The 23,269-nt window shown below is 40.4% G+C and overlaps 1 protein-coding gene across 1 annotated transcript in view; it reads right to left on the bottom strand.

Moving 5' to 3' along the window:
• Hnrnpr (heterogeneous nuclear ribonucleoprotein R) overlaps positions 1 to 21,506 on the bottom strand; it is a 25,798-nt gene extending 4,292 nt beyond the window's left edge. The window contains exons 1-7 of the mRNA XM_034502002.2: positions 21,367 to 21,506; positions 18,137 to 18,305; positions 15,837 to 15,955; positions 15,145 to 15,252; positions 13,117 to 13,230; positions 4,308 to 4,484; positions 2,416 to 2,574 (exon numbers count right to left, since the gene is read on the bottom strand). Coding sequence (XP_034357893.1) covers positions 2,416 to 2,574; positions 4,308 to 4,484; positions 13,117 to 13,230; positions 15,145 to 15,252; positions 15,837 to 15,955; positions 18,137 to 18,293 — 834 coding nt within the window. The 5' untranslated portion in view covers positions 18,294 to 18,305; positions 21,367 to 21,506. The remainder of the gene's footprint in view (positions 1 to 2,415; positions 2,575 to 4,307; positions 4,485 to 13,116; positions 13,231 to 15,144; positions 15,253 to 15,836; positions 15,956 to 18,136; positions 18,306 to 21,366) is intronic.
• Positions 21,507 to 23,269: the final 1,763 nt, after the last annotated feature.

The raw sequence follows: 23,269 nt of genomic DNA on the forward strand, positions 1-23,269 counted from the left end.
CCAGAAAACAGTAACTCTTTTATGTCATCTCTACTGTCCAAATCCAGCACATTTAGTTCTTTTCATCTCACTATTACCCTGGTTCTTAGTTCTCTCTAATCTACTACTACTAATCCTGATCACAGCTCTAAGCCCTTATCCACAAAGCAATAGAAAAGCATCCTGTAAAGATGAAAGACCTGTTACTCCATGCTTACGAACTTCAAACATTTTCTAATTCTGTATGCAATAAAATACAAACTTCTTACGGTAGAAGAGCCTTGACTGCTTCATCTCATATAATTCTACTTTTAATTTGTTTTTAACAAACATTAGCTTTTTCTCAGTTACTTTACTATAATAAGTTACTCCTTGACTTGGACACTAGCTCTATGTTAATCTTTTGGAAAGCACTCTGTTCTTTGCATGCCATATACTCTTGAGTTATTAAGGTCTTGCCTGAAATAAAACCTTATAATAGCTAACCATAAAAACATTCTGGGCGAGCCTGGTCTACAGAGTGAGTTCCAGGACAGCCAGGGCTACACAGAGAAACCCTGTCTCGAAAAAACCAAAAAAGAAAAAAAAAAAGAAAGAAAGAAAAAAACATTCTGTAACTTCCCCTTTAAAATATTTTTACTACAACGTAGAATTATTTTCTTGTCTTAGCTCTTTTCTGAGATGTAGGCCTTCTAAAGGTAGAACGGGCCTCTTTTACCCACCACTGTGCCTTACTGGTCAGCAAAAATTATAATGAGCACATACTGCAGGGATGAGTAGGACACAGACAGAAGGGATGACTGTATAAACAGTCAGTACAGCAATTCAACCAAGACAAAATGGGCAATAGAAATTAAGGTTTCAGACTAAACAGAAGTTCTGCAGAAAAGATCCATGATCTATTCTAGATAGTATAGAACTGAAGTTTAGCCTTAGATAGGTCATCTAAATAGATTTTATAGTACTTGGGCAGTAGTGATGCACACCTTTAATTCTAGCGCTCAAGAGGCAGAGGCAGGTGGATCTCTGTGAGTTCAAGGTCAGCCTGCCTGGTCTACAGAGGAGTTCCAGGACAGACAGGATTACACAGAGAAACCCTGTCTTGAAAAAACAAAAATGAAAGAATGAATGAGAATACTTAAGAATAAATCAACTTAGGACTGAAAAGAGAAGTAGCATAGGGCAACCTTTAAGTTAAAGAAAGCGTAAATCCAGAGTAATAAATGACAGCTTCAAGTAAAGGGAGAAGACAGTATGACTGGATGACAAGGGAATATAGTAGTTTTATAAGAGAAAATCATGGTCTTAAAACAGTATTTTCAAATGATATGGGGGGAAATGGGGGAGGGAGAGACAGGGAGAAAGACACACACAGAGAGAGGAGGGGAGGGAGGGAAGGAGAGAGGGAGGGAGAGAGAGAGAGCATGCGAGCGCATGCCAGTGTGCACAGCAGCAGGTGCTCCTATGGTGTCATGCATCTGTAGAAGTCACAGAACAACTCTCATGAGAGGGCTCTCTCTCCAATCTCTGTAATCTGGGAGTCGAACTTTGATCCTGAGGCCTGCAGGAAGAACACCTCTACCAGCTGAGCCATCTCACTGGTCCAATTTCAACATTTAAAAGTGAAATGCAGGCCAGGTTGGTGGCACACTCCTTTAATTCCAGCACTCTGGAGGTGGAGGCAGCTAAGTCTCTGTAAATTCAAGGCCAGCCTGGTCTACATAGCAAGCCTGGTCTATATAGCAAACTCCAGGCCTTTCAAGGCTGTAGGGAAATGGCTCAGTGGGAAGAGTGTTTGCTGTGAAAGCAAGAGAATCTAAGTTCAAATCCCCAACACCCACATACAATGTGAAAATGAATGGAAAGTAGTTTGAATCATTTGTAATAGTCAAGGGATAGTCTTATTCAGTGCTTTCACACACTATATATGGTCTTCTGCTTTGCTTTTTGAGATAGAATCTCATGTATCCCAGACTGTTCTTGAGTTAAGCTTTTTTTCTAAACTCCTAACCTCCAAGTGCTAAGACTACAAACAAGTATTCCCATGCATGACTCCAGTTAAATATGTAAGTATGTGGACCTGTGATATAAAATATACTTCTCAATCAACTACATGGATTCAATTAGAATCTTTAAAAATTTATGTAGACAGGTTAATGGGAAATGAGAACTGTCTTCTCCCTAATCCTAAAAAGCTATTGCCTTTGTAGAGGGCTAGAGAGCAAAAGCTCTGGCAAAAACCAAGGTTCGATTAAGACAAAGTGAAAAGGAAATTCCATAAATCAAGAATACTTAGACATTTATTTAGTCCAACTACTGTTAAAGCAGAAAGAAGCAACTGAGATACAGGAGACTTGAACTCTTAGTTTACTATATATCTCCTTTTGGGAGAGCATTTATATTTATAAATAATGCAACAGATTCCCACAAACCAACTTCTAAATGCATTTTTGTTTTACCTGTAACTTTACTGAACTCTTCCAGAATGTTCTCTTTAGTTTTATTCTTTGGAATGGATCCAACAAAAAGTCTGTTGTTTGCCACAGAAATGCACACTCCCAGGTGTTTACCAGGGCGAATCTCATAGCTGTCACACTGCAAGGAAGAAAAAAACCGGAGACCCCCAAACCACCCCAGACTGAGGACAACTAATATTACTGAGGACAACTAGTATTAATCTAAAGAGCCCACAATTTAAGATTAAACACTCACCAAGCTCCCTCACATTTGCAGAAACCTGAGTGCAGATTTTAAGTTTGTTACAATCTCCAGCTATAGCTTAGTTCTGTAACCCTACTGTTCATCCATATAAAAGGAGCTCAAAGCTCGTCATTTTAACCCTGAATCTCTCCCCCACCCTTCCCTGTTTTTTGTTTTGTTTTTGAGACAGGGTTTCTCTGTATAGCCCTGGCTGTCCTGGAACTCACTGTGTAGATCAGGTGGGCCTTGAACTCAGAAATCCACCTGCATTTCTCTACTTCCCAAGTGCTAGAATTAAAGGCATGCACCATCACTGCTGATTTATTTCAATTTTATCTACCTGAACATTCCTTTCCAGAGAATTTCAGAAGGAATACCTGAAAACATTTACTCAGAGTCCTTGAGGATAAAGTTAGATATAGATCAGCAATAGCCAAATAATTACATATAAAAAGAAACAATTAACTTTAATCAATGCCAAAAAATCTTTTAGGAATTTCACACCGTATACAAACCACAATTCTGAATAAAGTTATCAAGTATCAGAACACTTTCAAAACTTTATGAAGACAATAAAAAATGTGATGAATTCTTTAATAAATTTTATGTTTTAACATTACTTACCACTAGTTTACTAAAAGATATAATTTTAAAAGTTATCCATGGGACTGGTGAGACAGCTCAGTGGTTAAGAGCACTGGCTGCTCTTCCAGAGGTCCGGAGTTCAATTCCCAGCAACCACAAGGTCGCTCACAACCATTTTACCGGCATCCTGATGCCCTCTTCTGTCATGCAGGAACACATGCAAATAGAGCACTCATATATATGAATAAATAAATCTCTTTAGTTACCTATACACTGTCAAAAACGAGAAAATAAAGCCCTGAAATGTCCTTAATATTGAATAAACAAGTTTAAAGAGAAAAATCCAACAGAAAAACTAAAAAGCTGGACCAAGCTAATAAAGGACTAATTCAAACTCACTAATGAAACAAAAACATTTGATGGATACAGCTGTCTTAAAAAAGAACAAGAACTGCCACACCACATTGCATATGCTCTTAGATGTCTGGCAAAAATCTGCCAAAAACAGTAACACTGTCACTTTAATACACTGAGAGAGAAAGAGTACAGGCCATCCTCAAAACTTAGTTCTGCTCTAAGAAACACAAGGTGGTAAAAAGTTCTTGGAGAAAGGGAAGCCACAGAAGGCTGGCTATTACATAGCAGAAAAGGAGAGATTTAGAATACACTTTGTTAACTGCACAGCACAGCTGGATTGTGATAAAAACAAAACAGATGCACACTATTTCTTCCAGTTACACTCTGCAGAACCACCTCAGCCTCCATTCTACTTCAGCACCAAATCTAAAGCTCAACAGCAAGAAGTGACAGACAGCAAAAAGAAAAAACTGAATTTGTTTGCTACTAAATAAAATCATGCTAACCAATCTGTTAACTTAGAATTATAATCAGAAAAAATAAAACAAAAGGTTACACACCAAATCAGACAATATAAAGATATTAAAAGGACTAAAGGAAATGAAACAATGGTAACTGCAAATGTTTTTGAATTGGTTTATTCTCTCAAATGGTAAGTTCTTAGACAATGGATATTTATCACATACCAGTTTAACTGCTTCCTGGGCAGCTTCTTTTCCACAGAAGGTGATAAATGCATAGCCTCTGTTCTGACCAGAGAGTGGATCCATCATGAGGCGTAGATCCCAGATAGGACCAGCCTTCTCAAAAAGGGGCACCAACTCATCCTCATACAAGTCTCTTGGAATTTTACCTACGAAGACCTGAAATAAAATTAAACATAAGTACTTCATTTTAGAACCAGAGTTCCTGTCTCTTATTAGAGGATAAAGGCATAAGATACTTAAGGTAGAATGGGGGCAATTTGAATCTGGCAGTTGATTTGGATTAAATGTGAATCCTACCTTTTAATAAAGTCAGGTGGCTGAGGTTACACAGGCATTTATTTGTGAGGCAGAGGCAGGTAGATCTCAATATGTTCTGAGGCTAGCCTCATCTAAACAGGTAGTTCCAGACCTGCCAAGATGAAGACCTTGTCTCAAAAAACAAAACAAACATAAAAAAGCCTTAGGGCCATCAACAAAAAGTTAAGGTCTATACTGAAAATAAAACATACTGGTAGCTGCACAAAACTGTACTAACAACTTCAAATTTTAAAATTTTATAATTTGCCTTTTCTCACAGATCTCTGTGAGTTACAGGCAACCAGGACTACAAAATGGGATATTGTTAAAAGAAAGAATGAAGAAAAGGCTAATCTGTACCTTCATAGAAATATGATACTAATCATTTTTATAAAGCAGTAACTTAGTAAGAAAATTAACCTGGCTTTCTTTCATCAAGTTTTCTCAATATTAAAATCTTCATTATCTAAAAAAGCAACCTTGCCGGGCGGTGGTGGCACACGCCTTTAATCCCAGCACTTGGGAGGCAGAGGCAGGCGGATTTCTGAGTTCTAGGCCAGCCTGGTCTACAGAGTGAGTTCCAGGACAGCCAGAGCTACACAGAGAAACCCTGTCTTGAAAAACCAAAAAAAAAAAAAAAAAAAAAAAAACCAAACAAAAAACCAAACAAACAACCCCCCCCAAAACAAACAAACAAACAAAAACACACCCACAACCTTAATAGTTTTCAAAAACTCTTGCCAACCCCCCTCCTCCGCCTCCTTCCTAAGTAGCTTATCATTCTTGGCTAGCACACTGAATTCTAAGGTGTGAAAAAAATTATTTTTTACGGTTTAAGGAAGTCATAGTATTTCTTTAATTGTAAACAAAAAAAATTACAAAGTAGGGTTAAGTTATAAGATAATAACATTAAAGTAGAAAATTAGCAGTTACATCAAACATTTCAAATTTCTCCAACATCCATATTTGGGGGTAGGGGGACAGGGATGAGTTCAAGACAGAAACTTTCTGTGTAGCCCTGGTTGTCCTGAAAATTTCTTTGTAGACCAGGCTGGCCTCAAATTCAGTGAGCTGCCTGCCCCTGTCTCCCGAGTGCTCCATTAAAGCTGTGCACTGCATGCCTAGCCCTAAAACAATCTTCTGATAAAACATTTACAAACCATAAAATCTAAGACAGTAAACTTTTACATGAGAAAAATTTTCTAGTGAAAACTCATCTACATCAATACTTTAAATTCTGAACAATGACCTAAACCATAGAAAACTAATAAAGTGACAGAAGCATTCTGAACCATGACAGACATCACTGGGACTGGGTATATATATATAGCTCAGTGGTAGAGTGCCTCCCTTGAATGAGTAAAACCCTGGCTTCAATCCCTAGCACTGCAAATAAGAACGTAAAAAATTTTATTATTGGCCAAGCGTGGTGGTATATGTCTTTAATCCTGCTCAGTACTCAGAGGCAGAGGCAAGCAAGGCTCTGTAAATTCAAGGCCTGACTGGACTATATAATCTAGCTTCAAACCAGCCAAGGCTACATAGTAATACCCTGTATCAAAAATAAGTAAACAAAAATTACTTAACTCCAAAAACAGCTATGCAATGTTAAAAATTTCAGTTCCTACTGGTTGCATATATCCCAAATAATGAAAATAGGGGCCGGGCGGTGGTGGCGCACGCCTTTAATCCCAGCACTTGGGAGGCAGAGGCAGGTGGATTTCTGAGTTCGAGGCCAGCCTGGTCTACAGAGTGAGTTCCAGGACAGCCAGGGCTACACAGAGAAACCCTGTCTCGAAAGAAAAAAAAAAAGAAGAAGAAGAAGAAAAGCAAAATTGCAGTTATGAAGTAGCAACAAAAATAATATTGTCAGGAGTTCACCTCAACATGAGGAACTGTATTAAAGGGTCACAGCATTAGGAAGATGGAGAACCACTGAACAGAAGTTTAATATAATGGCCAAAGAAGCTTCAACCTGTATTCCCAGCTACTCATACAGAAGAGGTAGAAGAATCATTTGAGTCCAAGAGTTGAAGAGCAAGCAGGGCAAGACAGCAAAAATCCACTCTCTCCCAAAAAAATAATCAGGCAGCATATGACCTCATAGATATCCTGTGTATATTAGTGAGAATGAACAAAACTTGCTTCCCAATGCAGTCATAAAATACTAACTGGAGAATAAAATACCGCATAATCAGATTAGACATGAGTCTACATACTGTTTAAAATTAACAGTCATCTTCTTTTTTTTTTCTCAAATATGAGGCTGGAGAGATGGCTCAGTGGTTAAGAGCACTGGCTATTCTTCCAGAGGACCAGGGTTCAATACCCAGAACTCACATGACAGTTCACAACTGTCTGTAACTCCAATTCAGAGGCTCCAACATTTCTCTTAAAAGACATACATGCAGGCAAAACACCAATATACTTGAAATAAAAATGAATTTTTAAAAATTATTTTTATTTATGTATGTGTGTGCCTGCTTGTCTATATAGGTGAAGGCCAGAAAGCTGTGCTGGATTCCTCTGAAATGGAGCTACACACATCTGTAAGCCAACCAATGTGGGTGCTGGGAGCAGAATCCAGGTCCTTTGCAAGAGCATCAAGTGCTCTTAATCACTGAGCAACTTCCCTAGTTCCTTTTTTTTTTTTTTTTAAATTATGTGTTTTTGTGTTTGTTTTGTGTGGTTTAAGTACATATGGATTTAAGAACTGAATTTGGAGATGATTAAGTCTATTCTTTAGAGAAGACATTCTGTAAGTTACTTCTACAGGTATGCACTCATTAACAACTGCTAAGCACTAGTTATCCTGAGAATGAGAATGTACAGATTGATGGGTGTTTCTGCTGAAGAATAATAGCGAAGTGATTAGACGACCCAAAGTCAATTCCTAGAACCAACTGCCTGCAACTCAAGGTAGGCAGGGCCTCGGCACGCTGTTGCACACAAGTAATGTACATACACAAAGTAAAAATAGGTGCTGGGCATGACTTGAATCCTAGCACTTGGACAAGGTTGCAAATGGATCTCTGTGAGTTTAAGGCCAACCTGGACTACAGAAACCTATTGGTCTCTGCTCCCAACCTTGTAAGGATTACAAACATGCCACCAAGACCAGCTTTTACACTGATGCCAGGGATTAGAACTTGGGCCTCACTGGGCAGTGGTGGCGCACGCCTTTAATCCCAGCACTTGGGAGGTAGAGGCAGGCGGATTTCTGAGTTCGAGGCCAGCCCGGTCTACACAGTGAGTTCCAGGACTACAGAGAAACCCTGTCTCAAAAAACCAAAAAAAAAAAAAAAAAAAAAAAAAAGAACTCGGGCCTCAAGCACTTTACCCTCTGAGAGATCCTGTTTCAAAAACGTGGTAAGCCAGATGATTCAACAGGTAAAAATGCTTACTATACTAGCCTGACAATCTCTGAAATCCACATAAAGGTAGAAAGAGAGAACCAACTCCACCGAGTTGTCTTCTGACCCTGACATGCACACTATAAAATGCAAATCATAGTATTTATGTATGCTCCCCACCACCACACACACACACATACAATAAAGTTTTAAAAATAAGGGCTGGACGGACAGTTCAGTAACTACAAGCACTTGGTGCTCTTGCAGACAACCCAGGTTCAGTTTTCAGCCCCCACAATAGAAGCTCACAACACCTTGCACCTCCAGTTCCGTGCCACTGCTCTCGCATAGAAATTATTAAATCAATCAGTCTTATTTTTTAAATATGTGGTGGGAAGCAATTGAGGAAGACACCTAATATCGACCTCTGGCCTCAACGTGCCCATGCACACTGAATTTAAAAGCAGCATAGGTAGCTTCTTTTAAACTGTGTTGCCCTCTTGGAGGTGTCTCAGGATACCTTAAGAACAAAGAATATGGGGCTAGAGAGATGGCTCAGTGGGTAAGAGCACTGTCTGCTCTTCCAGAGATCATGAGTTCAATTCCCAGAAACCACATGGTGGCTCACAACTATCTGTAATGGGATCCGATGCCCCTTCTGGGCGTCAGAGACAAGATGCTCATATACATTAAATAAATAAGTCTTCAAACAAACAAAAAAAAAACAAGGAATCTACCTTAAGAACAAGAAATATACAGTTTATTCCATTTTAATTTAGTCATCTTGCATGTATGTTTATAAGGAAAAAACTCTAATGCTAAGAATTCTAAGCCACAAGTAGTGATGTAGTCTGCCACACAGAAAATTTGAAGACAGCCTGAGATACGAGATCCTTGCCTCAAACAAACAAGTAAGAACAATATTACAACTAATAGAAAAAAACTGACAGTTCAAAGAAAGTGAACTGTTGAACTATTTACATTCTCTGTTAGTTTTTGTGGTGCTAGGGTAGAACCTAAAGCCTTGTACAGATTAAATAAGGACCCCATCACCGAGTCTTATCCCTCCCTACATTTATCTGTTTAATTATTATTGATTGATAGAGTCTAATATAGGCTGGCTGGCCTCAAAAGCCACAGGAGCCACCTACCTCAAGAGCTGGGATTCTAAGTGTAAATCACACACCAATCACACCAGCCCTACCCTGCCACTGCCCCTTCACCCCCAGCACCTCCAACCCCAGTCTATTTTGAGATATGTTTTTGCTAACTGCCCAAACAAGCCTTGAAATTGAGATTCTCCTATCTCTACTTCCCAAGTAGTTTGGATTATAGGCCTGAGCCACCAGTCCCAGCAGAACCACACTTCTATACTGCTTTAAAAATACATAGACAAGGGGGATGTGACTCAATGGTGGAAATGCTTGCTTTAGCATGTGTGGGGCCCTGGGTTTGATCCTCAGCACTACGAAACACATATAAAGCATAAATGTCAATTTTGAAAGAGATCATGGCAGAAACAGTACATTAAAGGTGAAGGATTAGACTGGGATGGGTGGTCCACACCTCTAATCCCAGCTCTTAAGAGGTACAGGCAGGCCAATCTGGTTTAGATGATGACTTCTAGGTCAGCCAGAGCTGAAAGCCCTTGTCTCAAAATTAATTTATTTAATTAAAAAAAAGATTAAGGGCAGAGGATGGTGAGAAGCTCAGTGGTAAATACCCTTACTTACTAGAGAACCCAACAACCTGAATTCCATATCCAGGATTCACACAGTAGAAGAAAAACAATTCCCGTAAGTTGTCCTATGATCTCCACATGCGTACTAGACATGTGCATATATAAGTGTAATTAAAATTATTCATTAAGAAGTGAAAGATAGGCCTGGAGAGATGGCTCAGCAGTTAAGAGCACTAACTACTCTTCCAGAACCATGTGCAATTGGATCTGATGCCCTCTTCTGATGCCTGAAGACAGCTACAGTGTACTCACATACATAAAATGAATAAATAATTCTTAGAAAAAAAAAAGTGAAGAATAGAAGCTGTTAGAGAGGACAAGAGAGAAATAAGGCCAAAATATTACATATGTGTACCCTATGTTTCACTAATGGTGCATGCTTCTGTGAATAACTTAGGTGGCTCAGAGTTCCAATCTAACCCTACAGATTATCACATAACATGATGTTATTCTTTTATTACACTTATACTGGGAATGGGAGTATGCACCATGGCACACATGCTAATGTCAGAAGACAACTTGCAGGAGTTGGTTCTCTCCTTCCATCATGTGTTACAGGAATCCAACCCAGGTAGCCAGGTGTGGCAATTAAGCACCTTAACACACCAAGTCTTCTTACAGGCCCACACTGTGTGATTTTAAAACAGTCACAAACTAGTAATATACAGATGGTTCCAGTGTTTCTAAACCCAAAAATGCTTAGAATCTCTTTTGATATTAAGCATTAAGAAATAGAATCTACGCAGGGCAGTGGTGGCGCACGCCTTTAATCCCAGCACTTGGGAGGCAGAGGCAGGCGAATTTCTGAGTTTGAGGCCAGCCTGGTCTACACAGAGTGAGATCCAAGACAGCCAGGACTACACAGAGAAACCCTGTCTCGAAAAACCAAAATAAATAAAGAGAGAGAGAGAGAGAGAGAGAGAGAGAGAGAGAGAGAGAGAGAGAGAGAGAAATAGAATATGGGTCTAAAGTTATGGCTCAGAGGATAAGAGCACTGATTGTTCTAGAGGGTCTGTCTAGGTTCAACCCCCAGTACCCACATGGTGATTCACTACCATCTACATTTTCAATCCAGAGGATCCAATATCCTCTTCTGGCCTTTGCAAGCAGCAGGCATGCAACTGGTACATACATGCAGGCAAGATCACCTTTACACGTAAAATAATATAATTTAAAAAGTAGAATATTTGAACTATTGTAACATGAAAATGAAGGTCAAAAGAGCAAAAGGCAATGATCACAGTATACAGAGAAGACAGACCTTGACATTGATGCTGGGGCGGTGGCTCAGCAAGTAAAGATGTTTTCCACACAAGTCTGATGACTTAAGTTCAAACCTCAAACCCATATAAGGGTGGAAGGAATCAACTCAACTCCAAAGTTGTCCTCTAATCTCCATATAAACTACTACACATCAAACACATACATACACTTTTTTCCTTTGAAGTAATGGTAACTACAGTCACCTTTGTTTATCCATTTACAAACAAACAAAACAAATATGATCTTTCTTCTGATCATTTGGAAAGTTTCAGTTTTATGAGCATATAATTTGTAACAGTCTAAACCATCACTGTCTCCCTAAAAACTGTTCAAATGGGAGTCTGAGGAAACGTTTTTCTTCTAACTCTAATAGACAAAACTCTCAAGTCTCATAGTAATACTCCCCAAATAAGGAGCAGATACCATGACTATCTGAGAAGTTTCGTTTATCATCCTCCCTCCCACCACGCTGCTTAAGAGACTCCTACAAACACGCCTGGAACCAAAGCACTGAGAGGCTATCAAACAAGCTCACATAAGTCTTAGACTATGTGAGATCCAGCAAACTGCCTTGGAGCTTCGGTGAAAGCACCTGTCACACAAGCCTCAGGATCTGATTTCAGTCCCCACAACAAACGGACAGTGGAAGAGGAGCTGTTCCTCCACCCTCCACATGCCTACATTCATAGACACATCCTCTATCACACTCCAAATGAGATCCTACCCCACAAAAGAAAAAAGAAATCCTGTATCACTCAAGCTAGTTTAAATTTGTTATGAAAAGGCCAGAAATTCTGGGGTTTTTTGTTTTTTTAGATCTCTTTCATCAAATACTGTGCACTGTGTTCCTGGCACTAAATATAGACAATGGAAACATCCAATCAGAAAAGCTCCCTGCATAACCAGTGCTTTTTGTCACCTAGTTTCTCCATGTAAAGATCCAAGAGAGCTACAATAAATACTAACAAGAGAGTGAGAGGTACTAGAGCTGCAGGATGTGGGAGGGATGCAAGGAGTGGGGTGCTTGCCTAGCACACAGAAGTCTGGGTTGGATCCTCAGCATTACATAAACCTGCTGTGGAGTAAACTTGTCATCCCAGCATTCCAGCGGTGCAAGCAGGAAGATTTTAAGTTAGCTAGTTCTAGGACAACTTGGGCTATATCAAACTCTGTCTCAAAAAATAACAATGACAACAACAACAAACCAAAAGAACAAAGGCATGCCAGATGGTAGTAGAATATGCCTTTAATCCCAGCACTTGGAAGGCAGGAGCAGGCATTACCTCTGAGTTCGAGGCCAGCCTGGTCTACAGAGTGAGTTCCAGGACAGCCAGGACTACACAGAGAAACCCTGTCTCAAAAACAAAATGAAACAAAAAAATAAAATAAACATGAGCTGAGTCCAGTGACACATGCCCACAACCACAACATTCATAAGGGAGGCCTGCAAGTCACGGCAGTCTGGGCTATATACTAAGATGTAATTTCAAATCAAAGGTTTAGGTCAGGAGCACAGCGAAGTGGTGGAACATATGCTCAGAATGAATGAGGCCCCAAACTCAATCCCTAGCACAACAAATGTAAAAACTCTGCAAAATTAAAAACTGCTTTTCCTTTAGCAGTAAGCTCCAAGAATTATCTACATTTCTTTGCTTTAAGGTATCTATACTGGGCTGGAGAGATGGCTCAGCAGTTAAGAGCACTGACTGCTCTTTCAGAGACCCTGAGTTCGATTCCCAGCAACCAAATGGTGGCTCACAACCATCTGTCATGGGAACTGACACCTTCTTCTTGTGTGTCTGAAGACAGCTACAGTATATATATATATATATATACACACTGTATATATATATATATTAAATATTAATATATATTAATATATATTATATATAGTATATATACTGTATATTATATATATATATATATATATATTAAACCTTGAAAAAAAAAAAAAGATTTCTTTCTATACCAAGGTTAGTTAGTTACCCTTGCTGATAATGACACAAACTACACATCAATACTCCCAACACTAGCCACACTTGGAAAGTAATCAAGTACTTTACCCACATCACACGCTAGGTAATACAGTTAATAAACTGGAAAGATCTCTCCACAGAGGGGTAAGAGGACTTACCTCTGTTCCAATCCCAGGCTGCACACCCGAGTACACAGTGTCTGGTGGAGGACCACCATACTTCCTCTGTCCTGTGGTTACATCCAAAGTATAACCAGTCCTCTCAAGCAAGGCCTAAAGATAATTACTTATGTTAAACTTGGAAATATAAATATACACAGAAGCTATAGCATCTTATGAAATGCATTTTACAACTAATTAAAAAAGGAGCAGCTGGTCAGCCAGTCGTGGCACACGCCTTTAATCCCAGCACTTGGGAGGCAGAGGCAGGCAGATTTCTGAGTTCAAGGCCAGCCTGGTCTACACAGAGAAACCCTGTCTTGAAAAAACAAAAACAAACAACAACAACAACAAAAAAAAAAAAAAAAAAAAAAACAGAGCAGCTGCAGCATACATGCATGGGGCTGCAGCATACATGCATCGGGCACTGGATTCATCTCCAGTGTCACATAAAACAGATATGGGGCCGAGCAGTAGTAGTGCATGACTTTAATCCCAGTACTCAGGAAACAGAGGTACGACTTAGCAGTTAAGAGAGTTTACTGCTCTTCCAGAGGACACAAGTTTTAGTGCACAGCAAGCATGTGAGATGTCTCATTATAAACTGTTTGTGACTCTAGGTCCAGAGGGTCCAATACCCTCTTCTGGCCTCCATGGACACTGTAGTCATGTGTACAAACCCACACTCAGACAAACACACATACACATAATTAAAAATAACAGTAAACTATTTAAAAGTGGGTGGCTAGAGAGACAGCTCTGAAATACAGCACACCTGTTGCTCTTGTAGAACTCCTGGGTTTGGTTCCCGATATACACACAGATCACAACTGCCCTTAACTAGTCCATTTGTCTGCTTCATTTTCTTGCCAATCCACAAGCTCAACACAACTGAAATATCTCACAGGATAGACTCTAAATTTGGCAACTACCAAATAAATATATTCTGATTTCAAAAAATGAAACATTATTTCATTAACATTAGTTAACAGAAGAAGCCCTTGCCCTCAAAGAGCTTGCACTATAGTTTAGATAACATTCATATGAAATTTCATATGAAAGGCCTACAGAATATCTTTTGTTGGCAAACAAAACATGCACTCTACCAAGAAAGAGAAGGGCTTTGCATGTTAGGTATTTAATTACATAGAGTAAGACCAGATTAATGTTAGATTTAGTTAACCCTGGGATTCCACAAGGAATGGATATATTGGACCTTTCATTTTTCTAACAGGGGAAGAGGGGGGCTCACAGGAATTAGTCAGCCAATCAGAGTTGGTATACAGTAGTTTGGAATTTGCATAAGAATGGGGCTAGACCACTTTAAATGGAGAAAGTATAAAGGCACTTTACAGAGTTAGTCATACCTGAGCCACACTAAAATTCAGTACCATTCAAATTAAATCTGGCAGGAGAGTTTAGGCACGTGATTAGCATGTATAAAGCCCTGGGTTAGATCTCAAAATGTGTAAAGCAGTGGTTGGGGGAGTCATTGCAGCCCTGACAATACTCCTTTAACTAGGTCTTTTAGGAAAATCGTAAGTTAATAATAATGATGATGATGATTGGGGGTGAGGGAGGGTAGATATTTTACATATGAATTCACCTAATCTTCACAACTTAAGGAGGTAGGCACAACTTCATCCATTTTACAAATGGTCATGAAAGGTCAAGACCATTTTATAAATACACTGAGGTCAGAGAAAATTCAAAAGGAAGAAAGCAGTTAGAATACAACAACTCTTTCCTAAGAGAAAAAGTCCCAGACTCTGGCCTTTCACTTCAGCACTCAGGAGGCTAAGGCAGGATCAATCAATCAATCACCTTGAGTTTGGAACCAAACCTGGGCTATACAGTGAGTTCCAGGCCAGTTTGAGCTACATAATGGGACCCTGTACCAAACAAAAATATAAACAGTGCTTATAAAATAATAATAAAAATGTCCCTCGCTCTTTGTCAGAAGACCAAGGAAGAGTCTGAATTAGACCTTTTTATCAAATACAGTAACTCCCTAAGTCACGTTTTTACCTTGATCTTTGCTTCATCGGGCCCTTTCGTGGACTCTTGTACCTTGCTGCCTTGTTTCTCTCTTTGCCTGTAGGTCTTCATAACTCCACATAAAAATGCACTTTTGTTCTAAAAGACGCAAGCAATTCAAAAGGGAGAATTACCAGGAATCTCTGAAGGGTCAAATACACAATAAATTTAAATTTCAACACCAACATTTTAACAAAAACACTCATTCCATTCATTCAACAAATTACTTTGACATGCCAGAGGCTGGAGCAGACAGGAAGTTTGCCTTCTAAATTGTGTGTGTTTGGGGGGGGTGGGGGGTGGGGGGGAGCAGAGAAGGTTTCCATTTGTTAATATTTAATTGAATCTGGACTATCTTTCCAAAATGGCTACAAGTATTTCTCACATAAAGATAGGTCCCTCCTTATTATAAGCAATTTAAACAAATAAAATCAAATCAGGACTAAGTTTTTAAAGTAACTTACTGTAACTTTTGCTTTGTGTAACTTTTGCTTTGTGTTCATGCTTCTGAAACTCTGTGACACAAAAGACCTTTTTTTCTCTTAAATGTTTATCTCTTAAAGGAGAGATAGTCACAAACAAAATAGCCCACGTCCCCACAGGGAAAAGAGTTCTGTCACAGTTAAACAGCTGCAGATCATAAGATCATAACTGCTGGACGAATTTGCTAGTACTGACCTTACCTGAACATGAGATAAGTCACTTTCTTTGAACTGCTGTAGTACAGACAGAGCTCCTTCTTCATTAAATTCCCTGAGAGCATCAATGGCTCTTTCATCAAGATCGACATAAGCTACCAACCCTAAAAATTAAATTGAAAAGGGTTAACACTATTGTAATAAAAGGGGTAAGCCAAACTGTCTAGTAAGGTTATAACATTGTTATACTCAATATTATCTGACAAACTACATTTTCATTTAATTATATGCATATACATAGCTAAACAAATAAGATATAGAAAGGTCAAATACAAGTACAAAAATCAAAAATAGAATATCAACTATAAATGTGAATTTTTAACTTAAAAAAAAAAAAAAAAAAACTTTAGTGGAAAGATCCTAAAATGTTTCTAACTCCCCCAAACAGCGGTAAGTTCTGAAAGTCTGGTGCAGGTACTGTACTACAGATGAACCATTCATTTAGGAAATTCTGGTTTATATTAGAATGTAAGAATACACTATCTGTCTCAAGGACAAACATTCAAATTACAGGTTGTTACACTTGTTTACTATAGAAGAGGTAAGAAAATAGGAAAACCAATTTTACTTAATTCTTTCCACTCCAAAGAGTATCAAAGGTTTTCCCTCTTTAGCACCAAACATAAATTAAAATCCAAGCATCTAGTTTGCTGCAGTCAGAATGTGGAAAGGCATTTTAAATTCTACAAATTCAAGTGCATCTTGCTAAATCAATTCTGAAACTTGTATTTTAAGTCAGCCTTTTGCTCTTCTGAATTAACAAGCTGAGATTTAAAAGATGCTGTGACATTCACAACACTGTCAATAATGACAATCTCCTTCAAATGTCAGTAAAAATGTTACAGACGTTTAAATTATGCAGAAAACATATATGCTGCATTCTATATATGTAGTCTACTTAACTACTCACAGAACATCTATTATGTTTAAAATAACTCTTAATATATAAGGAACCTTTTCAGAATTGGTCCAATGTAAATAGAAATACCAGATAAACATTCCCCTCCCCAAGTCCATATGAACCAACAGCAAAAGTGATTCTATTTTGGAAAACCAAAAAAAACTTTATTTCATACAGTAAATAAATTGAAAATAAATTAATGCCACTTGCAAAGTTATTATTGTTTGAAATGTTGCCATGTCATGTTTTAAAAGCTCAGAATGATCATGGCTAAGCGACTGGAGTTTCCTCAGTTGAATATTTCATACCACCACCCACAGCCACAGCTCAGGACCACCATCAATCCATCCTGTCAATCCAATCCTTCACCCAGACCTCTGGCCTCTTAGTAACTAACAAAGCACTATACAGGGAAGTCTCTAAGCAGATCACTGCGAGTTCTCTAGGGTAGAAATGTCACAGAAGTTCCTGAGGACTGGTTTTCAAATGGGACCATCAACCAGGAGTCATTTTTATAAGCCTTTTAGTGTCTAAAATTAAATCTCCAAAATTTAAAATATTTAAGAAAAAAAGCGCAGCTATGTCTACTAAATTTAAAACATATTTCTAAAAGAAACAATTCAATTCTCTCTCCTGATCTGGATAGGCACACAAACAGAGGAAGAAAGTTTCCATCTATGGCCCCAAAGGAGGACACATTTATTTACGAACACCATTCCCTAAGGGTAAATATTTCTCTCCCTCTTTAAAACTTCAAACCACTTACAACCAACCATATTAAGATGTTCAAATTTGCTTAAGCACTTAACCATGGGACTTACACATTAAGGAAAAAAAAAACAAAAACAAAAAAAACAGCTGTTGCAAACCAAACACTTCCAAATTACCTGAGAGATGTGAATTTCTGTCTACTAGAAACTAGACAGGCCACAAACTCTCACGGCGTATTACATATATTGTCATTTCAGACAATACAGTCTAACTATTCCTCTTAGTATGCCACCTAATCAGACCTAAGCTGACTTAACAATCACTTTTAAAAAGCGAAAAGTAGAAAAGTAAAAGCAAACTGATGACTGACTTAGGTTAAGGGGAAAATGCAAAATTTGGTATGCTGAAACATACATTTTAATTGGTAGTAAATCTAAGACAAATTGATGTTCTGTTCTGAAACAACTAAGTCTGCATATTCAACACTAAGAATGCTTCAAAATAATGAAACAGGAATAATAAAGTCAAACCCAATATGCCCTCAATGAAGAGAAAGTATTTGCTCTACACAGATCACAAACAGTAAGCATTATTTATCCTTAAAATCTATAAAATTCAACGTGGTTTGCCCTCACTTTCATAACCAGTCAGAAACAAGAAATGCATATTATACCTGTCTGAAATATTTCATCAAGTCTTTCTGCCACCTTCTGTGGGAGGCCTGCCTCTATCAGTGTCTTGTAGTGTTCTGTGTGAGTTACACTGGAAGTATCCATTGGTTCTTCCTCTTCTTTTAACTGTACCGCATTACCATTCACCTGATTAGCCATTTTATTATGCTGCTGGAAAAAATTCAGGAGCTATATTACATTAAGCCAGAAATAACTAGTTTGTAGGACAATGCATGATTTACCTGAACTAATTTGTACACATGCTGCTAATAACTATCCAGAATATTTTATGCCTTTTGTGAGCATCTGATCTAAATTTTCAGTAATAATCTTGTGAAACTATAGAAAATGTACATGGAAGTATTGGATCCTTAAGCAACTTCATGTACTCTGGGTTAGAAGGACTTGAATTTATTGCAGGTACAATTGCTGAGTAACACAAGCAGCCGTTGTGTTCTGGGGAGCAGATCAACAAACCACCGCGAAATCCTAAAGGCCCCTCAGCTTATAGAGTTCTAAAGTTTGATTTAAAACAGAATGAACACCCACACATCACTTAATCAAGGTTTAAGAACTTTCCATTTTTCCTAGCTCTGCTTCAGAAACAACATAGGTATGAAATAAATCCATGTTGTATCTAGTTCAAAGAGCTGGTGGCTTAGGTTCTCTCCACCTCACTTAAAAACACAACTTTCACATTTTGTTCTAAAATTAATTTGCTATTCCCATTCACAGATTTAAAAGAAAAAATGACCAACTTTAAAAGCTAAGCCATTGTTTAAAGTCTACACAAAAATAAGTGAGCTATAATTGAGATTGCTTCTTGTTTTTAAAAAAAATCAGGAATATGAGTAGAATTTTTCTTGTCAGTGAAAGAAAGTTGCAAAAAATACTGAATAAACAACTTCCAAAAAAACTTCACAAACACTATCTAACTGGCCTAAACTTCTTCAGATTTCTAGATTAACCTACCAAAATCATTCTGTATGTTCAGCCTGTATATAATGCTGAAATGGACCAACTCCCTGAAGAGAGAGTAAATCACAAAAGCATACCAAAGGCCAGTCTATGCTACCTCCAAGTCAGGGAATTTAAGTGTGTGTGTGAGATTACAATGTGATGAAAAGAATGGGTGGTTCAAGAGACGTGTGATGAGGCTGGGTCTCAAGGAAATGCCTACAGTTCCTGAAGAAACTCAAGATAGAAACAACAAATCACCTACAAGCACTATAGCCTAAGAGAGCTAATCCATTCCTAATCACTCATCCAACACTACTGTGTAAATGCTGTTTCCCGACACAAAACAACTCTTCATTTGAACATCCACTGATATTTAGTTGAAGTTAATGAGAAGAGAAAGAGGAAGGCAACAGTAGAAAGCAGAGTGTGAAGGGTGTTAATAAGAATGACCTGACAGCTGTGTAACTTCTCATCACAAACCTCTTCCTAGCCCTCTAATGTCTACAGAGACGCCGACTATACCTAAACAGATATATCAAACAAAGCAAGCCTCAAATTCTGATGAACTAGCAAAAATAGAAACATCCAAAACTGGCACAAGAATCTACTAGCACGTAAGATAATCGAGCAGATTTACTGATTAATACAACCTAGTCTTCTAAAGAAGCACTCTAAAATCCAAAATCTTTCTGTGGACATACATTTGTGCTTTCCCATTCCCTCCCACAAACACTATACTAAGATCACCACGACTCAACAGTTCTATAACAAGACCTTCATAGCACTGCACCTATGAATACTATGTTACAGGAGGCAAATTAACTGAGAAGTGCAATGAACATCTGTTAAGGTGGAGTGTCTCTTTAAAAGTATGCGTGAAGCAAAATGACAAGTTATGTATTAAGCACAAGACAAATTTATGACTATCATCGATATTAAAACTTTTTAAATGTTCAGACTTTGTCAACTTTAACCTTAAAAAAAAAAAAAAAAAGGTAAAATAGACTCCAGGAAATAAAACCTTCAGATCAACAGGGGGACTCTTCAAGCCAAATACAAAGTGCTCATTTAAAAGACTTTTATGTTATGAGACCATTTAAACTCACTTCATTCAACAACAATGCCGCACTGCCAAACCATATTTCTGGATGCAGCAAATATACTAAAGTGACTGGGATCCTTTGGCATAAACATTTTTGGAAAAAAAAAAGGAGAAAAAAAGAAAATTACAAAATAAAGTCGTTTAAATAAGATTTATAAGGACCGCTGGGAGATTTGGGAAGTCAGTACTAGCTCTTCCCTGACTTTTGGCGAACATCTCTAAGCAAAATGTTGAGAGACGGACTTTTAGAAGAACCAACGAAAGCTAACGGTTATCTCAAAGCTCAGGAGTATCAAGCAAGCCCTTCATCACTACGACTGACTCCTGACACATACATTCTGCTTCTAAAGGACAGAGAAAAAAAAACCTCAAAAGGTAACGAGGAAGGACTGAACCTTTCAAAAACCCCTGGGCTTTCGTCTTAAAATTCTGGCCACATGGATACTACCGTGTAAGAAAAAGAAGCGCTTTTCCAATCTGGAGCGCCTATGACATTCTCAGAATTACCTAGCTCAGGCGCCGCTCGAAACCAAGTGTCACGGCCTCTAGTAGTCATTTTTTCCTTCAAATCCCGGTTCGAAGCATGCAGGTTGGGGATCGGGCGGGAGGCACCCCCCATACCTCGGCCCCTCGGCTCCGATCCGACTCCCATAAAAGTTTGCTCCCGGCTCGGGTAACCCCGGGACTTGCACCCCGCCCTCAGCTCACCCCACCCCCTCGGGCGCGACCCGGTTATCAACACATCCCACTCGCGGCGCGGCGAGATGCGGGTCAGGCCTGTCCGCAGGCCTACCGGCAAGCACCGGACTCAAAAAGAAAAAAAAAAACGCCTGAAACCCTTCGCCCGGCCGGGCCGCGGACAGCGGCGGGCGGAGGCGGGAAAAGCACCGCGAGACCGGCAGGCCGCACGGAGGACAGCGGACCGAGGGACCAGGGCACCGGAGGGCCTGAGAAGGATGAGCGAGAGAGAGGAGGCGCGGCGGCGGGATTCAGGCCCACGGCTGCGCGGCCGGCCGGAGCAGAAGCCGCCCCCGGCCCATCCCCACCCCCACCCTCGGGCCTCGGAGCAAAGACCCAAACTGCAGGCCAGGGCACCGAGCCTGGACCCGGCCGAGTCCGGTCAGACCGGGACTCCCGGCCCCTCCCCCCACGGGCCAGCGCGAGACTCACCAGGGCAGAGCGGGGGGCCGGCGACCTGGCCCGTGAGAATCAGCGCGAGGCGCTTTGAAAACGACTAGAAATGGCGCGCGCGCCACCCCCTCCCCCCCTGCATGGACAGAGACGCGATCCCGGCAGCACGCGGGGTTTCCCGGAACTGCTTCCAGGGACTCCGTGAGGCCGAGCAATCAGCCCACGAGGCTGTCTGATAGGCAGCTCAGCGGGCCAATAAGAGAGAGGGAAAGCGGCCCTCACGTCGGGGACCCCGAGGGCCAATCGGCGTAGCCGTCGGGCTGAGCCAATGAGGGTTCTCAGCGCCGCTGGCTGAGGAGCCTCCGGGGCGGGGGCATACACACAAAGGGGTCTGTTGGTGGGAGCCCCTGATAGTGGCGAGGCTGCGGGGCAGCAGGCCTTGCGTGGCCGAAGCTCCTCCCTCTTCGTCTGCCACAGTTATGCGGTTGACAATCTAGGCCTCGCGCCGCGTGGCGGCCTCCAGGGCCCCGCCCCCTCGGGTCCCTGCGGCCACGCTCCGCAATGGCGCGGCTACCCGGCGCGCGAGTCCCTTATCCCCGATCCTCCCTCCCGCTGTGCAGACGGGCCGCAGAGTGTAGGTCCCAAACACACCCTTCCCCACACGCTGGGCTCCATCGCCAGATAGCTTGGCTCTAGTCAAAACACAACTTAAGGATGATTCCGACTCGCATCGCTAGAGATTTTTCTGTCGAAAAGCATCCCTTACAATGATCGGAGAAACTGCCTGGTTTCCTCCCTGGCTCCTTTCCACACAAAATAGCGTGGATCTGACTCAAGAGTGATGTTAACAGAAAGCAGGGACCCTTCAGAGTGGAGAAGAGTAGGCAGGGCACTGGATCTACAACTAAAAGCCACGCAGCGGGCAAAGAGTTCATCCCCCACCCCCACCCCAGACTAATACCTGTTATTCATAAACCTCTCTCACCTGTCAGTCCTGTCCCAACATCACCTCAATGAAGGTCAAGAGAACTGCTTCCTAACGTATCTGGAGATCATGTTTCTCAAACCCTATAAATCAAAGTTTATTGTTAGTCTACCCATGCGTTTTTGAACGGACATCTGCAAAAGTACACTAGATACGAACTTGATGGCCAAAGTGGTTGTGTTGGGAGGTGGGGCCCGTAGTGGGAGGTGTTTCAAGCACTAGGACTCCACCCTCAAAGGATTAAAGCTGACTGATAGGCCTCCAGGCTGTGAGTTTGACACCTGACTCAGATTTTGTCAGCATCATTTGCACTTCCAGGGTAGGGTGGCCCTTATCCCCGAATGCTCTCAACATTGGACTTCCCTGACTACATAATGTAAACCCTGACCTAGAGGCTGGAGAGATGGCTCAAATGCAAGATTAAAAACTTTTTAATGACTTTTGCCGGGCAGTGGTGGCGCACGCCTTTAATCCCAGCACCTGGGAGGCAGAGGCAGGCAGATTTCTGAGTTCGAAGCTAGCCTGGTCTACAGAGTGAGTTTCAGGACAGCCAGGACTACAGAGAAACCCTGTCTCAAACAAACAAACAAACAAAACATGACTTTGAATCTCTACTTGAGTAAAAAGCCTGGCGTGATCACATGCACCTGTAAATTCCAGTGCTGATGTAGGCTCCGGAGAACTGCTGTAGCTTGCTGCCAGTTTAGCTCCAGGCTCAATGAAAGACTCTGTCCCAAGAGAATAAAGCCGGGAGTAGAAGAGCAGGACACCCATTCTGACCTTGGTCTGCACCTCCCTTCACACACACACACACACATAAGCAAACACAACATTAAATAAAACCCTCTTCTGTATAAATTATCCCACCGCGGTATTCTATCGAAGCAATATTAACAAGGCCATATGACACCCATTAGGTGTCTAATAAGCCAATATTATGGGATGTAAAACACCGAC

Source organism: Arvicanthis niloticus, chromosome 5 (genome assembly GCF_011762505.2).
Source record: "Arvicanthis niloticus isolate mArvNil1 chromosome 5, mArvNil1.pat.X, whole genome shotgun sequence".
Lineage (NCBI taxonomy): Eukaryota > Metazoa > Chordata > Mammalia > Rodentia > Muridae > Arvicanthis > Arvicanthis niloticus.